Source organism: Anomaloglossus baeobatrachus, chromosome 12 (genome assembly GCF_048569485.1).
Source record: "Anomaloglossus baeobatrachus isolate aAnoBae1 chromosome 12, aAnoBae1.hap1, whole genome shotgun sequence".
Lineage (NCBI taxonomy): Eukaryota > Metazoa > Chordata > Amphibia > Anura > Aromobatidae > Anomaloglossus > Anomaloglossus baeobatrachus.
Window position 1 is genome coordinate 47,171,280 of NC_134364.1, and position 24,276 is coordinate 47,195,555.

A 24,276-nucleotide genomic window follows, 5' to 3' on the forward strand; every position below is an offset into this window, starting at 1 on the left:
GCAGCACTACCTTGTCCTGGTGGAACACCAGGAAGGGAGCTTTGGATGACAGCGCTGCTAGTTCAGACACTCTCCGAAGAGACGTGACCGCTACCAGAAATGCCACTTTCTGTGAGAGTCGAGAAAGTGACACATCCCTCAGGGGCTCGAAAGGCGGCTTCTGGAGAGCAACAAGGACCTTGTTTAGATCCCACGGATCTAACGGCCTCCTGTACGGAGGTACGATATGACACACCCCCTGCAGGAACGTGCGCACCTTAGACAGTCGCGCTAGACGCTTCTGAAAAAACACGGATAGTGCCGAGACTTGCCCTTTAAGGGAGCCGAGCGACAAGCCCTTTTCCAACCCAGATTGCAGGAAGGAAAGAAAGACAGGTAACGTGAATGGCCAGGGGGATACTCCTTGTGCAGAGCACCAGGATAAGAATATCTTCCACGTTCTGTGGTAGATCCTAGCAGACGTGGGCTTCCTAGCCTGTCTCATGGTGGCAACGACCCCTTGGGATAATCCTGAAGACGCTAGGATCCAGGACTCAATGGCCACACAGTCAGGTTCAGGGCCGCAGAATTCTGATGGAAAAACGGCCCTTGGGACAGTAAGTCTGGTCGGTCTGGTAGTGCCCACGGTTGGCCGACCGTGAGATGCCACAGATCCGGGTACCACGACCTCCTCGGCCAGTCTGGGGCGACGAGTATGACGCGGCCGCAATCGGATCTGATCTTGCGTAACACTCTGGGCAAGAGTGCCAGAGGTGGAAACACATAAGGGAGCCGGAACTGCGACCAATCTTGCACTAAGGCGTCTGCCGCTAGAGCTCTTTGATCGCGAGACCGCGCTATGAAGGTCGGGACCTTGTTGTTGTGCCGAGACGCCATTAGGTCGACGTCCGGCACCCCCCAGCGGCGGCAGATTTCCTGAAACACGTCCGGGTGAAGGGACCATTCCCCTGCGTCCATGCCCTGGCGACTGAGGAAGTCTGCTTCCCAGTTTTCTACGCCCGGGATGTGAACTGCGGATATGGTGGATGCTCTTTCCTCCACCCACATCAGAATCCGCCTGACTTCCTGGAAGGCTTGCCGACTGCGTGTCCCTCCTTGGTGGTTGATGTATGCCACCGCTGTGGAGTTGTCCGACTGAATTCGGATCTGCTTTCCTTCCAGCCACTGCTGGAAGGCTAATAGGGCAAGATACACTGCCCTGATTTCCAGAACATTGATCTGAAGGGTGGACTCCTGCTGAGTCCACGTCCCTTGAGCCCTGTGGTGGAGAAAAAACTGCTCCCCACCCTGACAGACTCGCGTCTGTCGTGACCACTGCCCAGGATGGGGGCAGGAATGATCTTCCCTGTGATAATGAGGTGGGAAGAAGCCACCATTGCAGAGAGTCCTTGGTCATCTGAGAAAGGGAGACTGTCCTGTCTAGGGAAGTTGTCTTCCCGTCCCATTGGCGGAGAATGTCCCATTGAAGTGGGCGCAGATGAAACTGCGCGAACGGGACTGCCTCCATTGCCGCCACCATCTTCCCTAGGAAGTGCATGAGGCGCCTTAAGGGGTGCGACTGACTCTGAAGGAGAGACTGCACCCCTGTCTGTAGTGACCGCTGCTTGTCCAGCGGAAGCTTCACTATCGCTGAGAGAGTATGAAACTCCATGCCAAGATACGTTAGTGATTGAGTCGGTGCCAGGTTTGACTTTGAAAAGTTGATGATCCACCCGAAAGTCTGGAGAGTCTCCAGCGCAACATTCAGGCTGTGTTGGCATGCCTCTTGAGAGGGTGCTTTGACAAGTAGATCGTCTAAGTAAGGAATCACCGAATGTCCCTGAGAATGCAAGACTGCTACCACTGCCGCCATGACCTTGGTGAAAACCCGTGGGGCTGTCGCCAGACCAAATGGCAGAGCTACGAACTGGAGATGGTCGTCTCCTATCACGAAACGTAAAAAACGTTGGTGCTCTGTAGCAATCGGCACGTGGAGATAAGCATCTTTGATGTCTATTGATGCAAGGAAATCTCCTTGAGACATTGAGGCAATGACGGAGCGGAGGGATTCCATCCGGAACCGCCTGGCGTTCACATGCTTGTTGAGCAGCTTTAGGTCCAGAACAGGACGGAATGAGCCGTCCTTTTTTGGAACCACGAAGAGATTGGAGTAAAAACCTTGTCCTTGTTCCTGCAGAGGAACAGGGATCACCACTCCTTCTGCTCTTAGTGAGCACACCGCCTGCAGAAGGGCATTTGCTCGGTCGGGATGTGGGGAGGTTCTGAAGAACCGGGGCGGAGGATGAGAACTGAATTCTATCCTGTACCCGTGAGACAAAATGTCTGCTACCCACCGGTCTTTGACCTGTGGCAGCCAAATGTCGCAAAAGCGGGAGAGCCTGCCACCGACCGAGGATGCGGAGAGATGAGGCCGAAAGTCATGAGGCAGCCGCCTTGGAAGCGGTTCCTCCGGTTGCTTTCTTGGGGCGTGAATGAGCCCGCCAGGAATCTGAGCTCCTTTGCTCCTTCTGAGTCCCTTTGGACGAGGAGAATTGGGTCTTGCTGGAGCCTCGAAAGGACCGAAACCTCGACTGCCACTTCCTCTGTTGAGGTTTGCTCGATCTGGGCTGGGGTAAGGAGGAGTCCTTACCCTTGGACTGTTTAATGATCTCAGCCAATTGCTCACCAAACAGCCTGTCTTGAGATAATGGCAAGCTGGTTAAACATTTCTTGGAAGCAGAATCTGCTTTCCATTCCTTTAACCACAAGGCTCTGCGCAAAACGACAGAGTTGGCAGACGCCATTGAGGTACGGCTCGTAGAGTCTAAGACAGCGTTGATAGCGTAAGTCGCAAACGCAGACATTTGCGAGGTTAGGGACGCTACTCGCGGCACTGCTGGACGTATGATAGAGTCCACCTGTGCCAGGCCAGCTGAAATAGCTTGGAGTGCCCACACGGCCGCGAATGCTGGAGCAAACGACGCGCCGATAGCTTCATAGACAGACTTTAACCAAAGGTCCATCTGTCTGTCATTGGCATCTTTAAGTGAAGCCCCATCTTCCACTGCAACTATGGATCTAGCCGCAAGCCTGGAGATTGGGGGATCCACCTTTGGACACTGGGTCCAGCGTTTGACCACGTCAGGGGGAAAGGGATAACGTGTATCCTTAAGACGTTTGGAGAAACGCTTATCTGGATAAGCATGATGTTTCTGGACTGATTCTCTGAAGTCAGAGTGGTCCAGAAAAGTACTCAATTTACGCTTAGGATACCGGAAATGGAACTTCTCCTGCTGTGCAGCTGCCTCCTCTGCTGAAGGGGCTGGGGGAGAAATATCCAACAGTCTATTGATGGCCGCTATAAGGTCATTTACCATAGCGTCACCATCAGGGGTATCTAGATTGAGAGCGGTGTCAGGATTAGATTCCTGATCACCCACCTCTGTTTCCTCATACAGAGCCTCGTCTCGCTGAGACCCTGACCAGTGTGATGACGGCGAGGGTCTTTCCCAGCGAGCCCGCTTAGGCTGCCTGGGACTGTCATCCGAGTCAGAGTCTTCAGCCTGTGATGCCTGGGACCCCCTTGAAGTACGGATTAGTTCCAACTGAGGGGGACCAGGGAGCATAGACACAGCAGTGTCCATGGTCTGAGAAACTGGCCTGGACTGCAAGGTTTCCAGGATTTTTGTCATAGTCACAGACATCTTATCAGCAAAAACTGCAAATTCTGTCCCCGTCACCGGGGCAGGGTTCACAGGCGTCTCTGCCTGGGCCACTACTACCATAGACTCTGGCTGCCGAAGTGGCACAGGGATGGAACATTGCACACAATGGGGGTCATTGGAACCTGCCGGTAGATTAGCCCCACATGCGGCACAAGCAGTGCATACCGCCTGTGCCTTGGCACCCTTGCGTTTTGCGGATGACATGTTGTTGTCTCCTCAGAGCAATGTAGGGTATAAGCCAAGAAGCGACTGTACAGTGCAATATAAATACATATGGTACAGGGAAAAAATGCACCAAATAACACTGTGGCACTAGTGGGGCCAGCACTTATGTGCAGCTTACCGCCCGCATAAACGCGGGTGTGTGGTCGCCAGAGTCCCTTGTCTGAGTCCCCCAGAGCCTGTGTCCGTTCTCCAGCCAGACTGCATGCAGGAATGGCTGCCGGCGTCCTGTGGAGAGGGGCGGGCCCTGGGCGTGTTGAGACCAAGAGCGGGAAACTTGCGTCCCCACTGTGCCCAGTGAGAGGGCTGGAGTATGTAAATAAGACTCCAGCCCTCGGCGCTGGCTATAGAACAGCGTCTCTCCCTTTCCCTGATTGACAGGGAGGGGGCGGGAACGAAGCAGAGCTAGGCCGCAAAAGCCGGGGACTAGATTTATGAGCGCTGCCGCCGTAAAAGCGCGGGCAGCGCGAGTCCCCGGCGCACTACAAGTCCCAGCGGCGCCGCCGCTCCCGGAGCGGCCGGCGCGGTAGTTCCCAAGACATAAAATCACTCAGCTAAGCTGCAGTGACTCTAACCCGAGCGCAGCAGCGCTAGTGCCCCCGGCGCACTAGCACACCCAGCAAGCCTGGAGTGTGCATGGCCTGTCTGTGCGGGGACACAGAGTACCTGAACGTTGCAGGGCCTTGTCCCTGACTGTACTCAGCTCCTCCAGCAGGGTCTCTGGGTCTGTGGATGGAGCTCGGCCTCAGGGTTTGGGGGCCGGTAAGATCCCACTTCCACAGAGCCCCTCAGGGGGATGGGGAAGGAAAGCAGCATGTGGGCTCCAGCCTCCGTACCCGCAATGGGTACCTCAACCTTACAAACCGCAAGTGGGGTGAGAAGGGAGCATGCTGGGGGCCCTATCTGGGCCCTCTTTTCTTCCATCCGATAGAGTCAGCAGCTACTGCTGACTAAACAGTGGAGCTATGCGTGGATGTCTGACCTCCTTCGCACAAAGCAGAAAACTGGTGAGCCAGTGATCCCACTGGGGGTGTATAGCCAGAAGGGGAGGGGCCTTACACTTTTTAGTGTAATGCTTTGTGTGGCCTCCGGAGGCAGTGCTATACACCCAATCGTCTGGGTCTCCCAATGGAGCGCCGAAGAAAAACACGGCATTCCAAGAAAATCACTTACTACCCACAGTAAAATTTGGTGGAGGTTCCATCATGCTTTGGGGCTGTGTGGCCAATGCCGGCACCGGGAATCTTGTTAAAGTTGAGGGTCGCATGGATTCAACTCAGCATCAGCAGATTCTTGACAATAATGTGCAAGAATCAGTGACGAAGTTGAAGTTACGCAGGGGATGGATATTTCAGCAAGACAATGATCCAAAACACCGCTCCAAATCTACTCAGGCATTCATGCAGAGGAAGAATTACAATGTTCTGGAATGGCCATCCCAGTCCACAGACCTGAATATCATTGAAAATCTGTGGGATGATTTGAAGCGTGCTGTCCATGCTCAGCGACCATCAAACTTAACTGAACTGGAATTGTGTTGTAAACAGGAATGGTCAAATATACCTTCATCCAGGATCCAGGAACTCATTAAAAGCTACAGGAAGCGACTAGAGGCTGTGATTTTTGCAGAAGGAGGATCTACAAAATATTAATGTCACTTTTATGTTGAGGTGCCCATACTTTTGCACCGGTCAAATTTTGTTTAAATGCGGATTGCACATTTTCTGTTAGTACAATAAACCTCATTTCAATCCAGAAATATTACTCAGTCCATCAGTTATTAGATATATGAAACTGAAATAGCAAAAACCCAAATTGTTATAAAGAAAAAGGTTAACATTAATAGGGGTGCCCAAACTTTTTCATATGACTGTATACAGCAATCTACCATACAGTGTTATTATAGAAAGATCACCTCCATTACCTGTGGCTGCATCTCCAAGAATAAAGAGAATTTTGTTTACTTACCGTAAATTCTTTTTCTTGTAGTTCCGACATGGGAGACCCAGACCATGGGTGTATAGCTAGCGCTCCGGAGGACACACAAAGTACTACACTCAAACGTGTAGCTCCTCCCTCCGGGCTATATACACTCCCTGGATGACAATCTACCCAGTTCAGTGCAAAAGCTGAAGGAGGACATCCACCCATAAGTAGAGATAGAGTAAAACTCGGCAAAACCAGAACTCTGTCTACTAACAACAGCCGGTGAAACACACGGAACAAAAAACTGCCAACAGGCAACAGGGAGGGTGCTGGGTCTCCCATGTCGGAACTACAAGAAAAAGAATTTACGGTAAGTAAACAAAATTCTCTTTTTCTTTATCGTTCCTTCCATGGGAGACCCAGACCATGGGACGTTCCAAAGCAGTCCATGGGTGGGAAATAAACCAAACTGAGAAGTAGGCAAAACCTAACTTCACAAATGGGCGACAGCCGCCTGAAGGATGCGTCTGCCCAAGCTCGCATCTGCCGAAGCATGAGCATGCACTTGGTAGTGCTTCGAAAAAGTGTGCAGACTGGACCAAGTGGCAGCCTGACACACCTGCTGAGCCGTAGCCTGGTGTCTGAAAGCCCAGGAGGCACCGACAGCTCTGGTCGAGTGCGCCTTAATCCCCGGCGGGGGAGGCACCTGAGAACACTGGTAGGCATCGGCGATAGCCGACCTAACCCAACGAGCTAGGGTCGGTTTAGAAGCAGAGAGACCCTTGCGCTGACCCGTGGTTAGCACAAAAAGTGAGGTGCACCGCCGAAAAACGGCGGTGCGTGACACATAGATTCGGAGCGCCCGCACCAAATCCAAGGTGTGCAACGCCTTCTCAAAGCGATGCACAGGGGCCGGACAAAGAGAGGGCAATGAAATGTCCTAGTTAAGGTGGAAGGAAGACACCACCTTAGGGAGAAAGTCCGGAGTCGGACGAAGAACCACCTTGTCTTGGTGAAACACCAAAAAGGGGGATTCCGAAGAAAGCGCAGCCAAATCAGAAACTCTCCTGAGAGAAGTTATGGCTACTAGAAAGACAACTTTCTGTGAAAGTCTAGACAAAGGAACCTCCCTGAGAGGCTCAAAAGGGGGTTTCTGTAAGGCCGTGAGGACCAGATTAAGGTCCCAGGGATCCAAGGGCCGCCGGTAAGGAGGGATGATGTGAGATGCGCCCTGCATGAAGGTGCGCACCTGAGCCAGTCGGGCGATACGCCGCTGGAACAATACCGACAAAGCCGACACCTGTCCCTTGAGGGAATTGAGGGACAGACCTAACTGTAGACTTGACTGTAGAAAAGACAGGATGGTCGGCAAGGAGAACGGCCAAGGAGCATGGTCGGAAGAGCGACACCAGGACAGGAAAATTCTCCAAGTCCTGTGGTAAATCTTGGCCGAGGAAGACTTCCGAGCCTGAGTCATGGTGGAGATGACCTCAGAGGGAATGCCTGAATGCCTGAAGGATCCAGGACTCAAGAGCCACGCCGTCAATCTGAGAGCCGCAGAATTCTGGCGGAAGAACGGACCTTGAGAGAGAAGGTCTGGGCGGTCCGGGAGATGCCACGGCACCTCTACGGACAGGCGGAGCAGGTCTGGGTACCAAGCTCGCCTGGGCCAGTCCGGAGCAATGAGTATGACTCGACGGCCCTCCGTTCCGATCTTGCGCAGAACCCTGGGCAAGAGTGCTAGAGGGGGAAACACATAGGCCAGACGGAACTGAGACCAATCTTGAACCAGTGCGTCTGCTGCGAAGGCTTGAGGATCGTGGGAGCGAGCCACGTAAACCGGAACCTTGTTGTTGTGCCGGGATGCCATTAGATCCACTTCCGGAGTGCCCCACTTGCGGCAGATCGATCTGAACACTGACGGATGCAGGGCCCACTCGCCGCCATCCACGGTTTGACGGCTGAGATAATCGGCCTCCCAGTTTTCCACGCCTGGGATGTGGACTGCAGATATGGTGGACTTGAAGTCCTCCGTCCACTGGAGGATTCGTTGAACCTCCAACATCGCCAGACGGCTGTGAGTCCCGCCCTGGTGATTGATGTAGGCAACCGCTGTCGCGTTGTCCGACTGAACCCGAATGTGCTTGCCCGCCAACAGGTGGTGAAAGTCTAGGAGAGCTAGAAACACAGCTCTGATCTCCAGCACATTGATCGGGAGGGCTGATTCGGACGGAGTCCAAGTGCCCTGTGCTCGGTGATGGAGAAATACCGCTCCCCAACCGGAGAGGCTGGCATCCGTGGTGAGGATCACCCAGGACGGAGTCAGGAAGGAGCGTCCCTGTGACAGGGAGAGAGGCTGAAGCCACCACTGAAGGGAGTTCCTGGCCTGTGATGACAGAGCCACCAGCCTGTCCAAGGAAGAGATCCGCTTGTCCCAACAGCGGAGAATGTCCAGCTGCAAGGGACGCAGATGGAACTGGGCAAAGGGAACCGCTTCCATTGACGCCACCATCTGACCCAGCACCTGCATGAGGTGTCTGATGGAATGACGGCGGTGCCTCAGCAGAGAGCGCACCGCCAGACGAAGGGACTGCTGTTTGACTAAGGGCAACTTGACAAGTGCCGGCAGAGTCTCGAATTGCATCCCTAGGTACATAAGTACCTGGGTCGGGGTCAGAGTGGACTTGGGCAGGTTGACAAGCCACCCGAACTGAACTAGCGTGGCGACAGTGAGAGAGACACTCCGCTGGCAGTCTACACTGGATGAGGCCTTGACTAGAAGGTCGTCCAGGTAAGGAATCACTGCCAATCCCTGGAGGTGCAGGACCGCAACCACTTCTGCCATGACCTTGGTGAACACTCGAGGGGCCGTGGCTAAGCCAAAGGGAAGAGCCACGAACTGGAAATGTTCCTCTCCGATTGCAAAGCGTAGCCAACGCTGGTGTGAGACCGCAATAGGCACATGCAGATAGGCATCTCTGATGTCGATGGATGCCAGAAAATCTCCTTGGGTCATTGAGGCAATGACCGATCTCAGAGATTCCATGCGAAAGTGCCGCACCTGAACATGCTTGTTGAGAAGCTTGAGATCCAGGATGGGCCGGGAGGAACCGTCCTTCTTGGGGACTAGAAAGAGGTTTGAGTAGAAACCGCTGAACCGTTCCCGGGCGGGAACCGGAACAATTACCCCGTTGGCCTGCAGGGATGCCACGGCCTGAGAGAAGGCGGCGGCCTTGGAGCAAGGGGGTGTGGACAGAAAAAATCTGTTTGGCGGGCTGGAAGAAAAATCTATCCTGTAGCCGTGGGAGATAATATCCCGCACCCACTGATCGGTGACGTGTTGGAACCACACGTCTCCAAAGTGGGAGAGCCTGCCACCGACCAAGGACGTTGCTGGCTCGGCCAGATAGTCAAGAGGAGGCTGCCTTAGTGGCAGCGGCTCCTCCGGTCTTTTGAGGACGCGGCTTTGCGCGCCAGTTCGATTTACGATCCTTGGCTGCGGTAGTGGACGCGGTCGAGGGCTTCGAGGATGACCAGTTAGAGGAACGAAAGGAACGAAACCTCGATTGGATCCTGCCCTGGACAGGTTTCCTGGCCTTAGATTGAGGCAAGGAAGTACTCTTCCCGCCAGTAGCCTCCTTGATTATGTCATCCAGCTGTTCCCCAAACAGCCGGGACCCAGCAAAAGGGAGACTCGCAAGGTACTTTTTTGAGGAAGCGTCTGCTTTCCACTCTCGAAGCCACAAGATCCTGCGGATCGCGAGGGAGTTAGCGGAGGCCACCGCCGTGCGGTGAGAAGCCTCCAGGATGGCAGACATGGTGTAGGATGCAAAAGCCGAAGCTTGAGAAGTTAAGGCATCCCTCTCAGGAATAGAGTCCCTGGTAAGGGAATGTATCTCCTCCAGAGAGGCAGAGACTGCCTTGAGAGCCCACACTGCCGCAAAAGACGGGGAGAACGAGGCTCCTGCCGCCTCATATACAGACTTGGCCAAAAGGTCAACCTGGCGGTCAGTGGGATCCTTAAGAGAAGTGCCATCAGCCACAGCTACGACTGTGCGGGCTGAGATTCTGGACACCGGAGGGTCTACCTTTGGGGACTGGGCCCATTCCTTAACCACCTCTGGTGGAAAAGGAAAACGGTCATCTGAACTACGCTTAGGAAAACGTTTGTCAGGACAGGCCCTGGGTTTAGTAACAGTGGTCTGAAAGCTGGAGTGGTTAAAAAACACATACTCTTAGCTTTCTTAGGTGAGGTAAACTGGTGCATCTCTACCAGAGAGGCTTGTTCCTCTGACTCTGGTGGGTTGAGGTTCAGTACGGAGTTAATGGACGCAATCAAGTCACTAACATCCGCATCACCCTCAGACAAATCAATGGGGTACGTAGAGGTAGCGTCTGAGCCCACAGTAAACGAATCCTCCTCGCCCTGTACCTCGGCACGTGAATCAGAGCCGTGGGAAGAGGAAGGAGAAGGGTCCCTGCGTCTCCGTTTAGGGGGACGGGGTCCTAGGACATGCTCTGAGAGCTCTGCAGAGCTAGGAGCAGCAGAAGCACCCTGAGAAGGGGGCTGATGCATGGTCAGCAGTGTCCGGGACAGCTGCCCCATGGAGTCGGCAAAAGACTGGGAAATAGCTTGTGAAAAGGATGCTACCCAAGCCGGGGGTTCAGCCACCGGGGCCGAAGCAGCCGGAGGAACCCCTGAGGAGACTCCAGGCTGAGACACAACCATATTAGCACAGGCATCACAATGTGGGTATGTGCTTGGCTCTGGCAGAATGAGCTTACATGCAGTGCATATAGCGTACATGTTTGCAGCCTTGCTCCGGGTGACAGACATGCTGCTGAGGTGGAAGTTCTGCAGCAAGCAAACACTCCTGTAGAATGTCCTGAGAGTGTAATAAAAAGCCCACAACCAGAGGTTGTGGCTTACCAGACCGCTCTCTGTGTGCCCTCCGGATTCCACAGCTCAAAGCCTAAGTGAAGCGTCAGCCCTCCTAAACAGCAGCAGCTGCAGCATCCAGCGCCGTCCAGTGTAAGAACGCTGAGAAAATGGCGCTGGAAGTAGGAGGGGGGCGGGTATTAGGCCAAGAGCGGGAAAACGGAGGGCCAGGGAGAGATGCAGAGAGAGATACAGGGGAGGGAACATCTCCCCAGAGAGGAGTGCCCTCCCCTCTGCTGGTCGAGCGGTGGGCGGCGCCTGTATGCATGACATGCAGAGAAGCCGAAACCGAAACTAGGCCAAACTAAAGCCGGGGCCTAGATTTTAAAATGCGGCCGACGAGCAGGCACCTTCGGCGCGGTTCTCAGGGGAAACCACCAGAACCGGACGGAATTTACAGTAACGATAAAACAACTACTGTCCCCCTAATAAAAGTACCCGGGACCCCTGAAAAAACGTCTCAATACTTAGCTTTTGAGACGAAGGGCCATGTCCCTGAGGGGGGGGGGGGGGAACGCTCCTTCCAGCAGGAACCAGACAGGGCTGCGGATGGAGACCGGTCTCCTGCAAGCAGAGAGGACCGTGATGGCTCCCACTTCAAACCAGAGCCTCTCAGAGGATGTGAAGGAGCACGGCATGTGAAGGCTCCAGCATTGTAAAGTCAACCTTAACAGCACCGCCGACTGAGTGGGGTGTGAAGGGACATGCCGGGAGTCCAGACTGGACCCGCTTTTCTTCTATCTTGAAAATCAAAAAATATAAATGAAAAAATATCAGAGAATGCAAGTGTGTGTATCCTCCTGAAACACAAAGCATTGAACTGGGTAGATTGTCATCCAGGGAGTGTATATAGCCCGGAGGGAGGAGCTACACGTTTGAGTGTAGTACTTTGTGTGTCCTCCGGAGGCGCTAGCTATATACCCATGGTCTGGGTCTCTCATGGAAGGAACGATAAAGAAACACCTAATAATGAGGGGTAATTCTTCTGGGATGACGACACATGGAGGAGACCAGCTATATAAACAGTCAGGGATTTGTGGCTAGATCATCTGGGGTGGGGTGGATCTTACAGATCCCAGGACTCTGTCTTTTGTCTGATGTCAGTGCTGCGGACCCACGGGGAGGACTCGCACCAAGGTGCACGGTCATTTTCAAAACATTTTGCTCTTTGAAGATGGAAATATTCTATCGTTTGAAGATTAAAGAGCTGTCAAAATCCATATGGGGAGAAAAAAAAATTTGGAAAACTTTAAAGGGTCACTCAAGTTCAAAGCTATGTGAATGAGTCTACAGTTCTCGTGTACAATACGCCGTCTCAAAAACCTCACAGGGAATGGTTCTCCATCTTGCTCACAGTCACAGGTTATGGCTTGAAATATCTACACTAAGAAGAAGGGAATTTTGTTTACTTACCGTAAATTCCTTTTCTTCTAGCTCCAATTGGGAGACCCAGACAATTGGGTGTATAGCTATGCCTCCGGAGGCCACACAAAGTATTACACTAAAAAAGTGTAAAGCCCCTCCCCTTCTGCCTATACACCCCCCGTGCTCCCACGGGCTCCTCAGTTTTGGTGCAAAAGCAAGAAGGAGGAAAAAATTATAAACTGGTTTAATGTAAATTCAATCCGAAGGAATATCGGAGAACTGAAACCATTCAACATGAACAACATGTGTACACAAAAAAACAGGGGCGGGTGCTGGGTCTCCCAATTGGAGCTAGAAGAAAAGGAATTTACGGTAAGTAAACAAAATTCCCTTCTTCTTTGTCGCTCCATTGGGAGACCCAGACAATTGGGACGTCCAAAAGCAGTCCCTGGGTGGGTAAATAATACCTCATAATAGAGCCGTAACGGCTCCGTCCTACAGGTGGGCAACCGCCGCCTGAAGGACTCGCCTACCTAGGCTGGCATCTGCCGAAGCATAGGTATGCACCTGATAGTGTTTTGTGAAAGTGTGCAGGCTCGACCAGGTAGCTGCCTGACACACCTGCTGAGCCGTAGCCTGGTGCCGCTAGGCCCAGGACGCTCCCACGGCCCTGGTAGAATGGGCCTTCAGCCCTGAGGGAACCGGAAGCCCCGAGGAACGATAAGCTTCGAGAATTGGTTCCTTGATCCACCGAGCCAGGGTTGATTTGGAAGCTTGTGTCCCTTTACGCTGGCCAGCGACAAGGACAAAGAGTGCATCCGAGCGGCGCAGGGGCGCCGTACGAGAAATGTAGAATCTGAGTGCTCTCACCAGATCTAACAAGTGCAAATCCTTTTCACATTGGTGAACTGGATGAGGACAAAAAGAGGGTAAGGAGATATCCTGACTGAGATGAAAGGGGGATACCACCTTAGGGAGAAATTCCGGAACCGGACGCAGAACCACCTTGTCCTGGTGAAACACCAGGAAAGGGGCTTTGCATGACAACGCTGCTAGCTCAGACACTCTCCGAAGTGAAGTGACTGCTACTAGGAAAACCACTTTCTGCGAAAGGCGTGCGAGAGAAATATCCCTCATTGGCTCGAACGGTGGTTTCTGAAGAACCATCAGCACCCTGTTCAGATCCCAGGGTTCTAACGGACGCTTGTAAGGAGGGACGATGTGACAAACCCCCTGCAGGAACGTGCGTACCTGTGGAAGTCTGGTCAGGCGCTTCTGAAAAAACACAGAGAGCGCAGAGACTTGTCCCTTAAGGGAGCCGAGCGACAAACCCTTTTCCAATCCGGATTGAAGAAAGGACAGAAAAGTGGGCAAGGCAAATGGCCAGGGAGAAAAACCCTGAGCAGAGCACCACGACAGGAATATTTTCCACGTCCTGTGGTAGATCTTGGCGGACGTTGGTTTCCTAGCCTGTCTCATAGTGGCAATGACCTCTTGAGATAATCCCGAAGACGCTAAGATCCAGGACTCAATGGCCACACAGTCAGGTTGAGGGCCGCAGAATTCAGATGGAAAAACGGCCCTTGAGACAGCAAGTCTGGTCGGTCTGGTAGTGCCCACGGTTGGCCGACCGTGAGATGCCACAGATCCGGGTACCACGACCTCCTCGGCCAGTCTGGAGCGACGAGGATGGCGCGGCGGCAGTCGGCCCTGATCTTGCGTAACACTCTGGGCAACAGTGCCAGAGGAGGAAACAGATAAGGGAGTTGAAACTGCGACCAATCCTGAACTAAGGCGTCTGCCGCCAGAGCTCTGTGATCGTGAGATCGTGCCATGAATGCCGTGACCTTGTTGTTGTACCGGGACGCCATTAGGTCGACGTCCGGCATCCCCCAGCGGCAACAGATCTCCTGAAACACGTCCGGGTGAAGGGACCATTCCCCTGCGTCCATGCCCTGGCGACTGAGAAAGTCTGCTTCCCAGTTTTCCACGCCCGGGATGTGAACTGCGGAGATGGTGGAGGCCGTGGCTTCCACCCACATCAAAATCCGCCGGACTTCCTGGAAGGCTTGCCGACTGCGTGTTCCGCCTTGGTGGTTGATGTAAGCCACCGCTGTGGAGTTGTCCGACTGAATTCGGATCTGCTTGCCTTCCAGCCACTGCTGGAACGCTTTTAGGGCAAGATACACTGCCCTGATCTCCAGAACATTGATCTGAAGTGAGGACTCTTGCTGAGTCCACGTACCCTGAGCCCTGTGGTGGAGAAAGACTGCTCCCCACCCTGACAGACTCGCGTCCGTCGTGACCACCTCCCAGGATGGGGGTAGGAAGGATTTCCCCTTCGATAAAGAAGTGGGAAGAAGCCACCACCGAAGGGAAGCTTTGGTTGCCTGAGAGAGGGAGACGTTCCTGTCGAGAGACGTCGGCTTCCTGTCCCATTTGCGTAGGATGTCCCATTGAAGAGGACGCAGGTGAAACTGCGCGAAAGGGACTGCCTCCATTGCTGCTACCATCTTCCCCAGGAAGTGCATGAGGCGCCTCAAGGGGTGTGACTGACCTTGAAGGAGAGATTGCAACCCTGTCTGCAGTGACCGCTGTTTGTTCAGCGGAAGCATCACTATCGCTGAGAGGGTATGAAACTCCATGCCAAGATATGTCAGCGATTGGACCGGTGTCAGATTTGACTTTGGAAAATTGATGATCCACCCGAAACTCTGGAGAGTCTCCAGAGTAGCGTTGAGGCTGTGTTGGCATGCCTCTTGAGAGGGTACCTTGACCAGCAGATCGTCTAAGTAAGGGATCACCGAGTGACCCTGAGAGTGGAGGACCGCAACTACTGTAGCCATGACCTTGGTGAAAACCCGTGGGGCTGTCGCCAGGCCGAACGGCAGTGCCGCGAACTGAAGGTGTTCGTCTCCGATGGCGAAGCGCAGGAAGCGCTGATGCTCTGGAGCAATCGGTACGTGGAGATAAGCATCTTTGATATCGATCGATGCAAGGAAATCTCCTTGGGACATTGAGGCGATGACGGAGCGGAGGGATTCCATCCGGAACCGCCTGGTCTTTACGTGTTTGTTGAGCAGTTTTAGGTCCAGGACAGGACGGAAAGACCCGTCCTTCTTTGGAACCACAAACAGGTTGGAGTAAAAACCGTGACCCTGTTGCTGAAGAGGAACCGGGACCACCACTCCTTCTGCCTTCAGAGTGCCCACCGCCTGCAGAAGAGCATCGGCTCGCTCGGGAGGCGGAGATGTTCTGAAGAATCGAGTCGGAGGACGAGAGCTGAACTCTATCCTGTAACCGTGAGACAGAATGTCTCTCACCCAACGGTCTTTTACCTGTGGCAGCCAGGTGTCGCAAAAGCGGGAGAGCCTGCCACCGACCGAGGATGCGGTGTGAGGAGGCCGTAAGTCATGAGGAAGCCGCCTTGGTAGCGGCACCTCCGGCGGTCTTTTTAGGGCGTGACTTAGACCGCCATGAATCGGAGTTCCTCTGATCCTTCTGAGGCCTTTTGGACGAGGAGAATTGGGACCTGCCCGCACCCCGAAAGGACCGAAACCTCGACTGTCCCCTCCTCTGTTGGGGTATGTTTGGTTTGGCCTGGGGTAAGGATGTTTCCTTTCCCTTGGATTGTTTGATGATTTCATCCAATCTCTCACCAAACAAACGGTCGCCAGAAAATGGCAAACCGGTTAAGCACTTTTTGGAAGCCGAATCTGCCTTCCATTCCCGTAGCCACAAGGCCCTGCGTATTGCCACCGAATTGTCGGCTGCAACCGCCGTACGGCTCGCAGGGTGCAGGACAGCATTAATAGCTTAGGACGCAAATGCCGACGTTTGAGAGGTTATGGACGCCACTTGCGGCGCAGACGTATGTGTGAGTGCGTCAATTTGCGCTTGACCCGCTGAGATAGCTTGGAGTGCCCATACTGCTGCGAATGCTGGAGCAAAAGACGCGCCGATAGCTTCATAGATGGATTTCAACCAGAGCTCCATCTGTCTGTCAGTGGCATCCTTGAGTGAAGCCCCATCTTCAACTGCAACTATGGATCTAGCCGCCAGTCTGGAGATTGGAGGATCCACCTTGGGACACTGAGTCCAGCCCTTGACCACGTCAGGGGGGAAGGGATAACGTGTATCCTTAAGGCGCTTGGAAAAACGCTTATCTGGACAAGCTCGGTGTTTCTGGACTGCCTCTCTGAAGTCAGAGTGGTCCAGAAACATACTCGTTGTGCGCTTGGGAAACCTGAAACGGAATTTCTCCTGCTGAGAAGCTGACTCCTCTACTGGAGGAGCTGAGGGAGAAATATCCAACATTTGATTGATGGACGCGATAAGATCATTCACTATGGCGTCCCCATCCGGAGTATCAAGATTGAGAGCGGCCTCAGGATCAGAATCCTGATCAGCTACCTCCGCTTCATCATACAGAGAGTCCTCCCGCTGAGACCCTGAACAATGTGATGATGTCGAGGGAATTTCCCAGCGAGCTCGCTTAGGCGGTCTGGGGCTGCGGTCCGTGTCAGAGACCTCACCCTGGGATCTATGAGACACCCCGGGAGGACATTGTTGTTCCAACTGAGGGGAACCAGGGAGCAATGATTCCACAGTGCCCATGGTCTGAGATACCGGTCTGGACTGCAAGGCTTCTAGTATCTTAGCCATAGTCTCAGAAAGTCTATCAGTAAAAACTGCAAACTCCGTCCCTGTCACCTGGACAGTGTTAGCAGGTTGTTCCTCCTGGGCCACCCTTAGCAGAGGCTTCGGCTGAGTAAGTGCTACAGGAGCCGAGCATTGCACACAATGAGGGTCAGTGGAACCTGCCGGTAGTATAGCCGTACATGCGGCGCAGGCAGCATAGTAAGCCTGTGCTTTGGCACCCTTGCTTCTTGTGGACGCCATGCTGTTGTCTCCCCTGAGCAATCCAGGAGGGTATATAGCCAAAAATCAACCGTGCACCATACAGTGTAAAGTATAGCCTATAATCATATAATCTATAAGTACACTTCTGCACAAGTGGGGCCAGCACCTCAGGTGCTGCTTACCGCCCGCTCAAAGCGGTTGTGTGGTCACCAGAATCCCTGCCTGGGTCTCCCCGAGCTTGTCTCCCCTCTCCAGCGTCAGAAGAGCTGACAGGAATGGCTGCCGGCGTCCTGAGGAGAGGAGGGGGCCGTGGGCGTGCCCTAGAAAGTGCGGGAATCTGGTGCCCCACTGTGCACAGTGAGGGGGGTGGAGTATGCAAAGCATGTTCCAGCCCTCAGTGCTGACTTCTCGTACAGCGTCCCGCCCTTCCCCTGACTGGCAGGCCTGGGGGCGGGAAAAAAGTGAGACTAGGCCGCAAAAGCCGGGGACTAAAGTTATAAGCGCGGCCGGCGTATAAGCCCGGTCGGCGCGGTAGTCCCCGACGCACTAACAGTCCCAGCCGCGCCGCAGTGTAAAAATGGCAGCGGCGGTCAGTGCGGTAGTCCCCATAAACTAGCACACCCAGCACGCTGCAGTGTGTGATGGCACAAGCGCGGTCAGCGCTGCGGTTCCCGGCGCACTAACACACCCAGCAATGCTGGAGTGTTTCTGTGCGCGGTCCCCACGGGGACACAGAGTACCTTAAAGTAGCAGGGCCTTGTCCCTGACGATACTCGGCTCCTTATCCAGCAGAGTCCCCAGGAGCTGTGGATGGAGCACGGTCTCAGTGCCTGGAGACCGATTAGGATCCCACTTCACCCAGAGCCCTAAAGGGGATGGGGAAGGAAAACAGCATGTGGGCTCCAGCCTCCGTACCCGCAATGGATACCTCAACCTTAACAACACCGCCGACAAGAGTGGGGTGAGAAGGGAGCATGCTGGGGGCCCTGTTATGGGCCCTCTTTTCTTCCATCCGACATAGTCAGCAGCTGCTGCTGACTAAGCTGTGGAGCTATGCGTGCATGTCTGCCTCCTTCGCACAAAGCATGAAAACTGAGGAGCCCGTGGGAGAACGGGGGGTGTATAGGCAGAAGGGGAGGGGCTTTACACTTTTAGTGTAATACTTTGTGTGGCCTCCGGAGGCATAGCTATACACCCAATTGTCTGGGTCTCCCAATGGAGCGACAAAGAAATAATCATTTTTCGGGTAAATTACACTCAAAAGATGCATATAGCAATCAGATTATAGTAGCCACAGATCAATATGAAAGCCATGGCATGACTGATATGTTCCTACATTGAAAGGGGTTGTCTCGCGACATATTTATTACATATCCACATGTCTAATAGGTAAATCGGAATGAGGTATACGATCCTTCAATTCCAGCGGTGCCTGACCACAGTGACACGAGACATAGCAGCCCGGCTATCTCCATCCACTGCAGCCGAGCAAGTGCACATCTACCAGATGTATATAGCATATCCACACATGTCTGTGGTGAGACTACAATGCTCCAGTGCATATTTTACCCAGAGGAATAGCCATCTCGATGAGGTGTCCTTGCATCGGGGCATCTGAGGCATACGTCTCGCCTGACGGAACAAAAGCATACTGAGGCTCGTAACACTTTGGTACCGAATATTCAGGTGATCTGGATTTTATAATGACGCTCTCCATATCGGGGGAAGCGGTCTGTATTTTAGCCGACTTGAGCTTGACACCTGCAAAATCCAAAAAGTCACATGTTTTAATAATGTACTGCAGACAGGGGGCGCCAGACAACCTAGCACCACACACAGGCTGGATCCATGCTGCTGATAGGCCTATAGGCAAGCTGAGAGTACCGTGTTTCCCCGAAAGTAAGGCCCTGTCTTACATTAATTTTACCCCCAAAAGTCCCACCCTGCCTTACTTTCGGGGGAGGCCTTACATTGGAAAAAAAATGACAATCCTCCCCCCTGCAGCCTCCCCATTGTTTGAGATCCGGCATCCACCCCTTCCTCCCCCCTGCAGCCTCCCCATTGTTTGAGATCCAGCATCCACCCCTTCCTCCCCCCTGCAGCCTCCCCATTGTTTGAGATCCGGCATCCACCCCTTCCTCCCCCCTGCAGCCTCCCCATTGTTTGAGATCCAGCATCCACCCCTTCCTCCCCCCTGCAGCCTCCCCATTGTTTGAGATCCGGCATCCACCCCTTCCTCCCCCCTGCAGCCTCCCCATTGTTTGAGATCCGGCATCCACCCCTTCCTCCCCCCTGCAGCCTCCCCATTGTTTGAGATCCGGCATCCACCCCTTCCTCCCCCCTGCAGCCTCCCCATACAGTGGTTCTGCCCCCCACTCTGCCACCACACACACTGACACATACGGTACCGGTACAGCCCCACACGGCACCCACACACATATCGTACCGGTACCGTACACACACACACACACACACACTGACACATACAGCCCCATACGGCACCCATACACATACCGTACACACACACACACACACACACACAGAGTTTCGTAACTTACCGAAATCGGAGCGAGCCTGCAGGCGGTGACGTCGCGGCTGATTTCGGCCAATCAGCTGCGAGCCGGCTGACTGGCCAATCGCAGCTCGAGCTGAGGGCCAATCAGCTGCGAGCCGGCTGACTGGCCAATCGCAGCTCGAGCTGAGGGCCAATCAGCTGCGAGCCGGCTGACTGGCCAATCGCAGCTCGAGCTGAGGGCCAATCAGCTGCGAGCCGGCTGACTGGCCAATCACAGCTCGAGCTGATGGCCAGCAGGGAGCCTTGCGGGGGCCATTCACCGGAGGCGGACCACGGGTGGCACGAGACTGGAGAAGGCCTGGATGGAGCGAGGGAACAGCGGCAAGTTCCTGTACTTTTCCCAGGGACCCCCACCCATATGCGGCCTTATATTACGCCGCGACCACCACCCATAGGCGGCCTTACATTCCCCGGCCCCCCCGCTACCCTGCCTTACAATCGGGGGGTGCCCTACATTGGCAGACCCCCCCGAAACCCCCACCCTGCCTTACTTTCGGGGGGGTCCTACTTTCGGGGAAACACGGTACATTAGGCGTGCCTTTCCGCACCTTCCAGCTAGTTTTTGGATGATACAGGTTTTGCAGGATCAGAACTTAAAACTTCCCTCCCAAGATTGAGTCTGAATTTGCCAGAATTAAGTTTAGGAAGCGGCAATACATAAGTTATAGGCGGGATTCCCCTCTATAACATTACTGGCGAAGCTTAGTGGAATATATGTGCGGAAACAGGGGTCCGCTGTCCATGAATCAGTATGCCGACCACCGCAAGTATGCCGACCACTACAAACACGCCGATCACCGTAGACACAACGACCACCGCAAGTATGCCGACCACTGCAAGTATGCTGACCACCGCCGACACGCCGACCACCGCCGACACGTCGACCACCACAGACACGCCGACCACCGCAGACACGCCGACCACCGCAGACACGCCGACCACCGCAGACACGCCGACCACCGCAGACACGCCGACCACCGCAGACACGCCGACCACCGCAGACACGCCGACCACCGCAGACACGCCGACCACCGCCGACACGACGACCACTTCAGACACGCCGACCACTTCAAACACGCCGACCACCGCAAACATGCTGACCACAGCAAACATGCCGGCCACCGCAGACACGCCGACACGACGACCACCGCAGACATGCCGACCACTTCAAACACACTGACCACCAGGGCAGATCAAAGTATTCTAGTGCGCATACATGGGCGTTTTTTGTCCTTTCCCCGTGCATTCACATGACACTACTTTTCTTTGCCCTCAGCAGGGCAGATCAAAGTGCGCATGCGCAGGAGTGCAATGGAAGCCTCTGTGTGGATGACGTCATCCACTTGGAGCAGGGAAAGAGGACGGCAATGGAAGGAAGCAGAGGCACTGGACCAAGACCAATGATGCCCATTGGACCAGACCGCCCTGCAGGTGAGTATAATAAAGGTGTTTTTATGTTATACAGAGCGGCCTGAGATCTTATATACAGTATTCTAGAATGCTGTATATAAGGGCTCATTGGTGGTGGCCGCAGCTTATATGAGAAAAACCTGGTGACAGGTTCTCTTTAATAGGGCAAATTTCCATGGTGTTACACATCACCATTTTCAGAAGGAATCTGTCCGGAAACCCAACACAGTGGTCGCCGTGTGACGTGCAATATGGTTTCCTTATTGAAAAACGGAAATAGTTTTATAAGTATTTTTCATGCCAAAACCTGTGAAAAACTTGGTCGGAACACCTTATCTTTGCGACATTGGGATATTATTCCTTTCCAACGTTTAATTTTTCTTTAAATTCAACTTTAAGGCTTAAATTCACTTACCCCTAACAGTCTCCAGAACTTTAGGCCTCAGTGGTTTGGGTTTGGCAGGCGGAGAGCCATACCGAAGATATGGAGCCTTTTTCAGAGTGCCGCGGTGTCCTTGATAGACCGGTGTCCCATACACCCGGTTCAGCATTTCTTCATCCATCACAGACGACACGTCGACCTTCTGAGGCCCCTGGATACGAGGGAGAACGTAAATGTCAGTGGTGTAAAGCCTGAGGAAAGTCTTCAGCAGTGCTGATAAGCATGTAATGGTCTCATGGTGCATGATGGAAAAAATAAATGGAATATTTTGCAGAGTTTGTGAAGGTTTTTTAGTAAATTGTTGCTTTCTAAGTTTTGGTTTACGCTAAAAACTGGAGTAAATTGCTTGATAAAATGTGGTCTGAAGTCTCCGATTGTGACGGAGGTCCTGGGCCCCCCCGAACATTTGCCAGTGTAATGCGTCTGACATTGATTTACTGGCTACCTGCTGTAGTCCTCAGACACGCTGGGGCTATGTAAACATCTTCAGCACGGAGGGGGTCATCTGTATGGAAGTGCTGAATGGATTAGCGATGATGGATTGCTTCTGTGGAACACTGGGGAAACATTTATGAATTTGTGATGTATTTCCCAGCCGGACAGGATCCGTAAGTGGAGGAGACAACTCTAACTAAAGGCTAAAACCAATTTTCCAAAATCCATCTCCTCCTGGAGGCTGCTCACTCCTTCAATGCTTGGTAACTTGTACCTATGTAAAATAGTATAGCAGTCAACAAGACGAACTGTAACTTTGCCAACCCTCCCCAGGTCCAACGCTGAGTCTCCGCTGCTGCTCACGTCACGTGGACAGCGCTGCAGCCAATGACTGGCTCTGACTAAATTGACGGTACAAGCTACTGAGCTCACTGATTGACTGCAGCGCTGTTGATGCACCGTTCATGCTGCAGACAATAACAGGCACTGGGCTCAGCAGTGGAGACTCCGTGCCAGACCTGGGGAGGGGGAGTAAAGCACAATTTGTTTTTTTGCACTGGGAAGAAAGTTTTTCCAAGACCAGAAAACCTCTATTAGGCTACTTTCACACATCAGTTTATTTGGCATCAGACACAATTCAGCGTGTGCCTGATGCAACGGATCAGGCTCAGAATACGTAAAAACGGATGCGCCGGATCCTTTTTTTTTTTTGACGGATCTGGTATACCTGATCCGTCAAAAAACAGATCCGGCGCATGCGTTTTTTTTACAATAAAGTGGAGCATGCTCTGTTTAAAAAAACGGATCCGACAGCCGCATCCATTTTTTGCCGCATTATACCGGATCCATTGTAAATCACGCCGTATTGCGCCGGATCCGGCGCGATGCGTTTTTTTGTCAAGGACAAAAAAAATGTTACAAGAGACGTTCCATCCGGCTGCCGCATTAGCCAATTACGACGGATCCTGCAAAAGCCGGATGCAACGGAAGGCCATCAGCCACAATCCGGCGCTAATACAAATCAATGGGGATAAAACGGATCCGGCACCGGATCCGTTTTATCCGGATTGTGCCTGATGGAAAAAAACTGATGTGTGAAAGTAGCCTTAGGCTCACATGTCCTGTAGGCATCCGTTATCATGGATCAGTTTGCGAAAAGTTGTGCAAACACAACTTTTTTTGTCCATTGTTAAATAACAGATGTCGGCTGGATCCGTTTTAACGTGTGGAGTCTATGGACAAAGGATCCGTTAACGGATTGCTATTTATCGTCTATTTGTAACGGATCTGTTAAGAAAACAACGGATCTGTTATACATACTACGGATGGCTAAATAGCAATCAGTTAATGGATCCGTTGTCCATAGACTCCAATGTTTACAAAAAACGGATCTCCCAGAAACGGATCCATTCTAACGGATGACTACAGGACGTGTGAACCTAGCCTTACTCCTACATCTAATGTCTATTCATCTTGGTCCAAATGTATTAAACTTTCTGGTTAATTTTCTACAATAAGGATAAAGCCTTGAATATAAGAAGCATCGCGGGAACTAAGAAAAACAAAGTGGTGATTAGGACACGAGTGTAGAAGAACCTTTGTATGGTCAGGTCTCGCTGGATCTCACCTTTGACCTTCCATCTTTCTCGGACACGTCTCTCCCGCTCGGCCCTATGAGCTTTTCTACATTTTTCTTAGATTGGGGTTTGGCCGAGGCCCCAGATGAAGGCTTTGTACTCCTCATCACGCGGCTTGCTGGAGCTTTGATGTCCCGATATCTGTTATCTTTTATGTCTTTGGCGCTCCCTGGATTTTTACTCGCAGCAGATTTTTTACAGATCTCATCAGACTTCTTTTTTCTTGAGTCTTCTTTTGCCATTTCATCCTGAAAAAAAAAATGCAATGTGGATAATTACATAATAATTACCAGGAAAATTATTCATGTATAGATCTTTAGTCTTTGGGTGGTAAAAAAATACCCAGTATTGTCTCCGAGTAGTCACAACGATATAGTGTTCAGGTCCAGGGTTGTTAGCAGTGGGATATGGTTACTAACAATTAAGCTTAAAACATATTAAAGGACATCTCAAGTCTTCAGAAAAGATAGTGATAAGTGTCAACTTATTCCGCAGCACTTTACAGCTATGCGGGGACTCGTGTGCTCCAGCCATCATTATAATAAACAAGGTATTCAAATAAAGCTGCATGATCTGACCATCGACCAATATTTGGCTGGTGATCTGACCTAGGGAGATAGACAATAACAAAAGAGGACATGAAAGGCGGTGCAGAACTATGGAGAGCTTTGTGGGTGAGGGAGATATTATTATACAGTACTCTGCAGCAGATGGGTAACCAGTGCAATGACTGGCACAAGGTGGAGGCATCGGTGTAG

General features: G+C 52.7%; 1 protein-coding gene across 3 annotated transcripts in view; it reads right to left on the bottom strand.

The window, feature by feature from the left end:
- KIAA0586 (KIAA0586 ortholog) overlaps positions 1-24,276 on the bottom strand; it is a 355,375-nt gene that overhangs the window by 187,641 nt on the left and 143,458 nt on the right. For 2 of the 3 annotated variants that reach the window (XM_075329931.1, XM_075329930.1), the window contains exons 14-16: positions 23,509-23,766; positions 21,420-21,597; positions 18,589-18,780 (exon numbers count right to left, since the gene is read on the bottom strand). In XM_075329931.1, coding sequence (XP_075186046.1) covers positions 18,589-18,780; positions 21,420-21,597; positions 23,509-23,766 — 628 coding nt within the window. The remainder of the gene's footprint in view (positions 1-18,588; positions 18,781-21,419; positions 21,598-23,508; positions 23,767-24,276) is intronic. The other variant, XM_075329932.1, reaches the window with a different exon arrangement.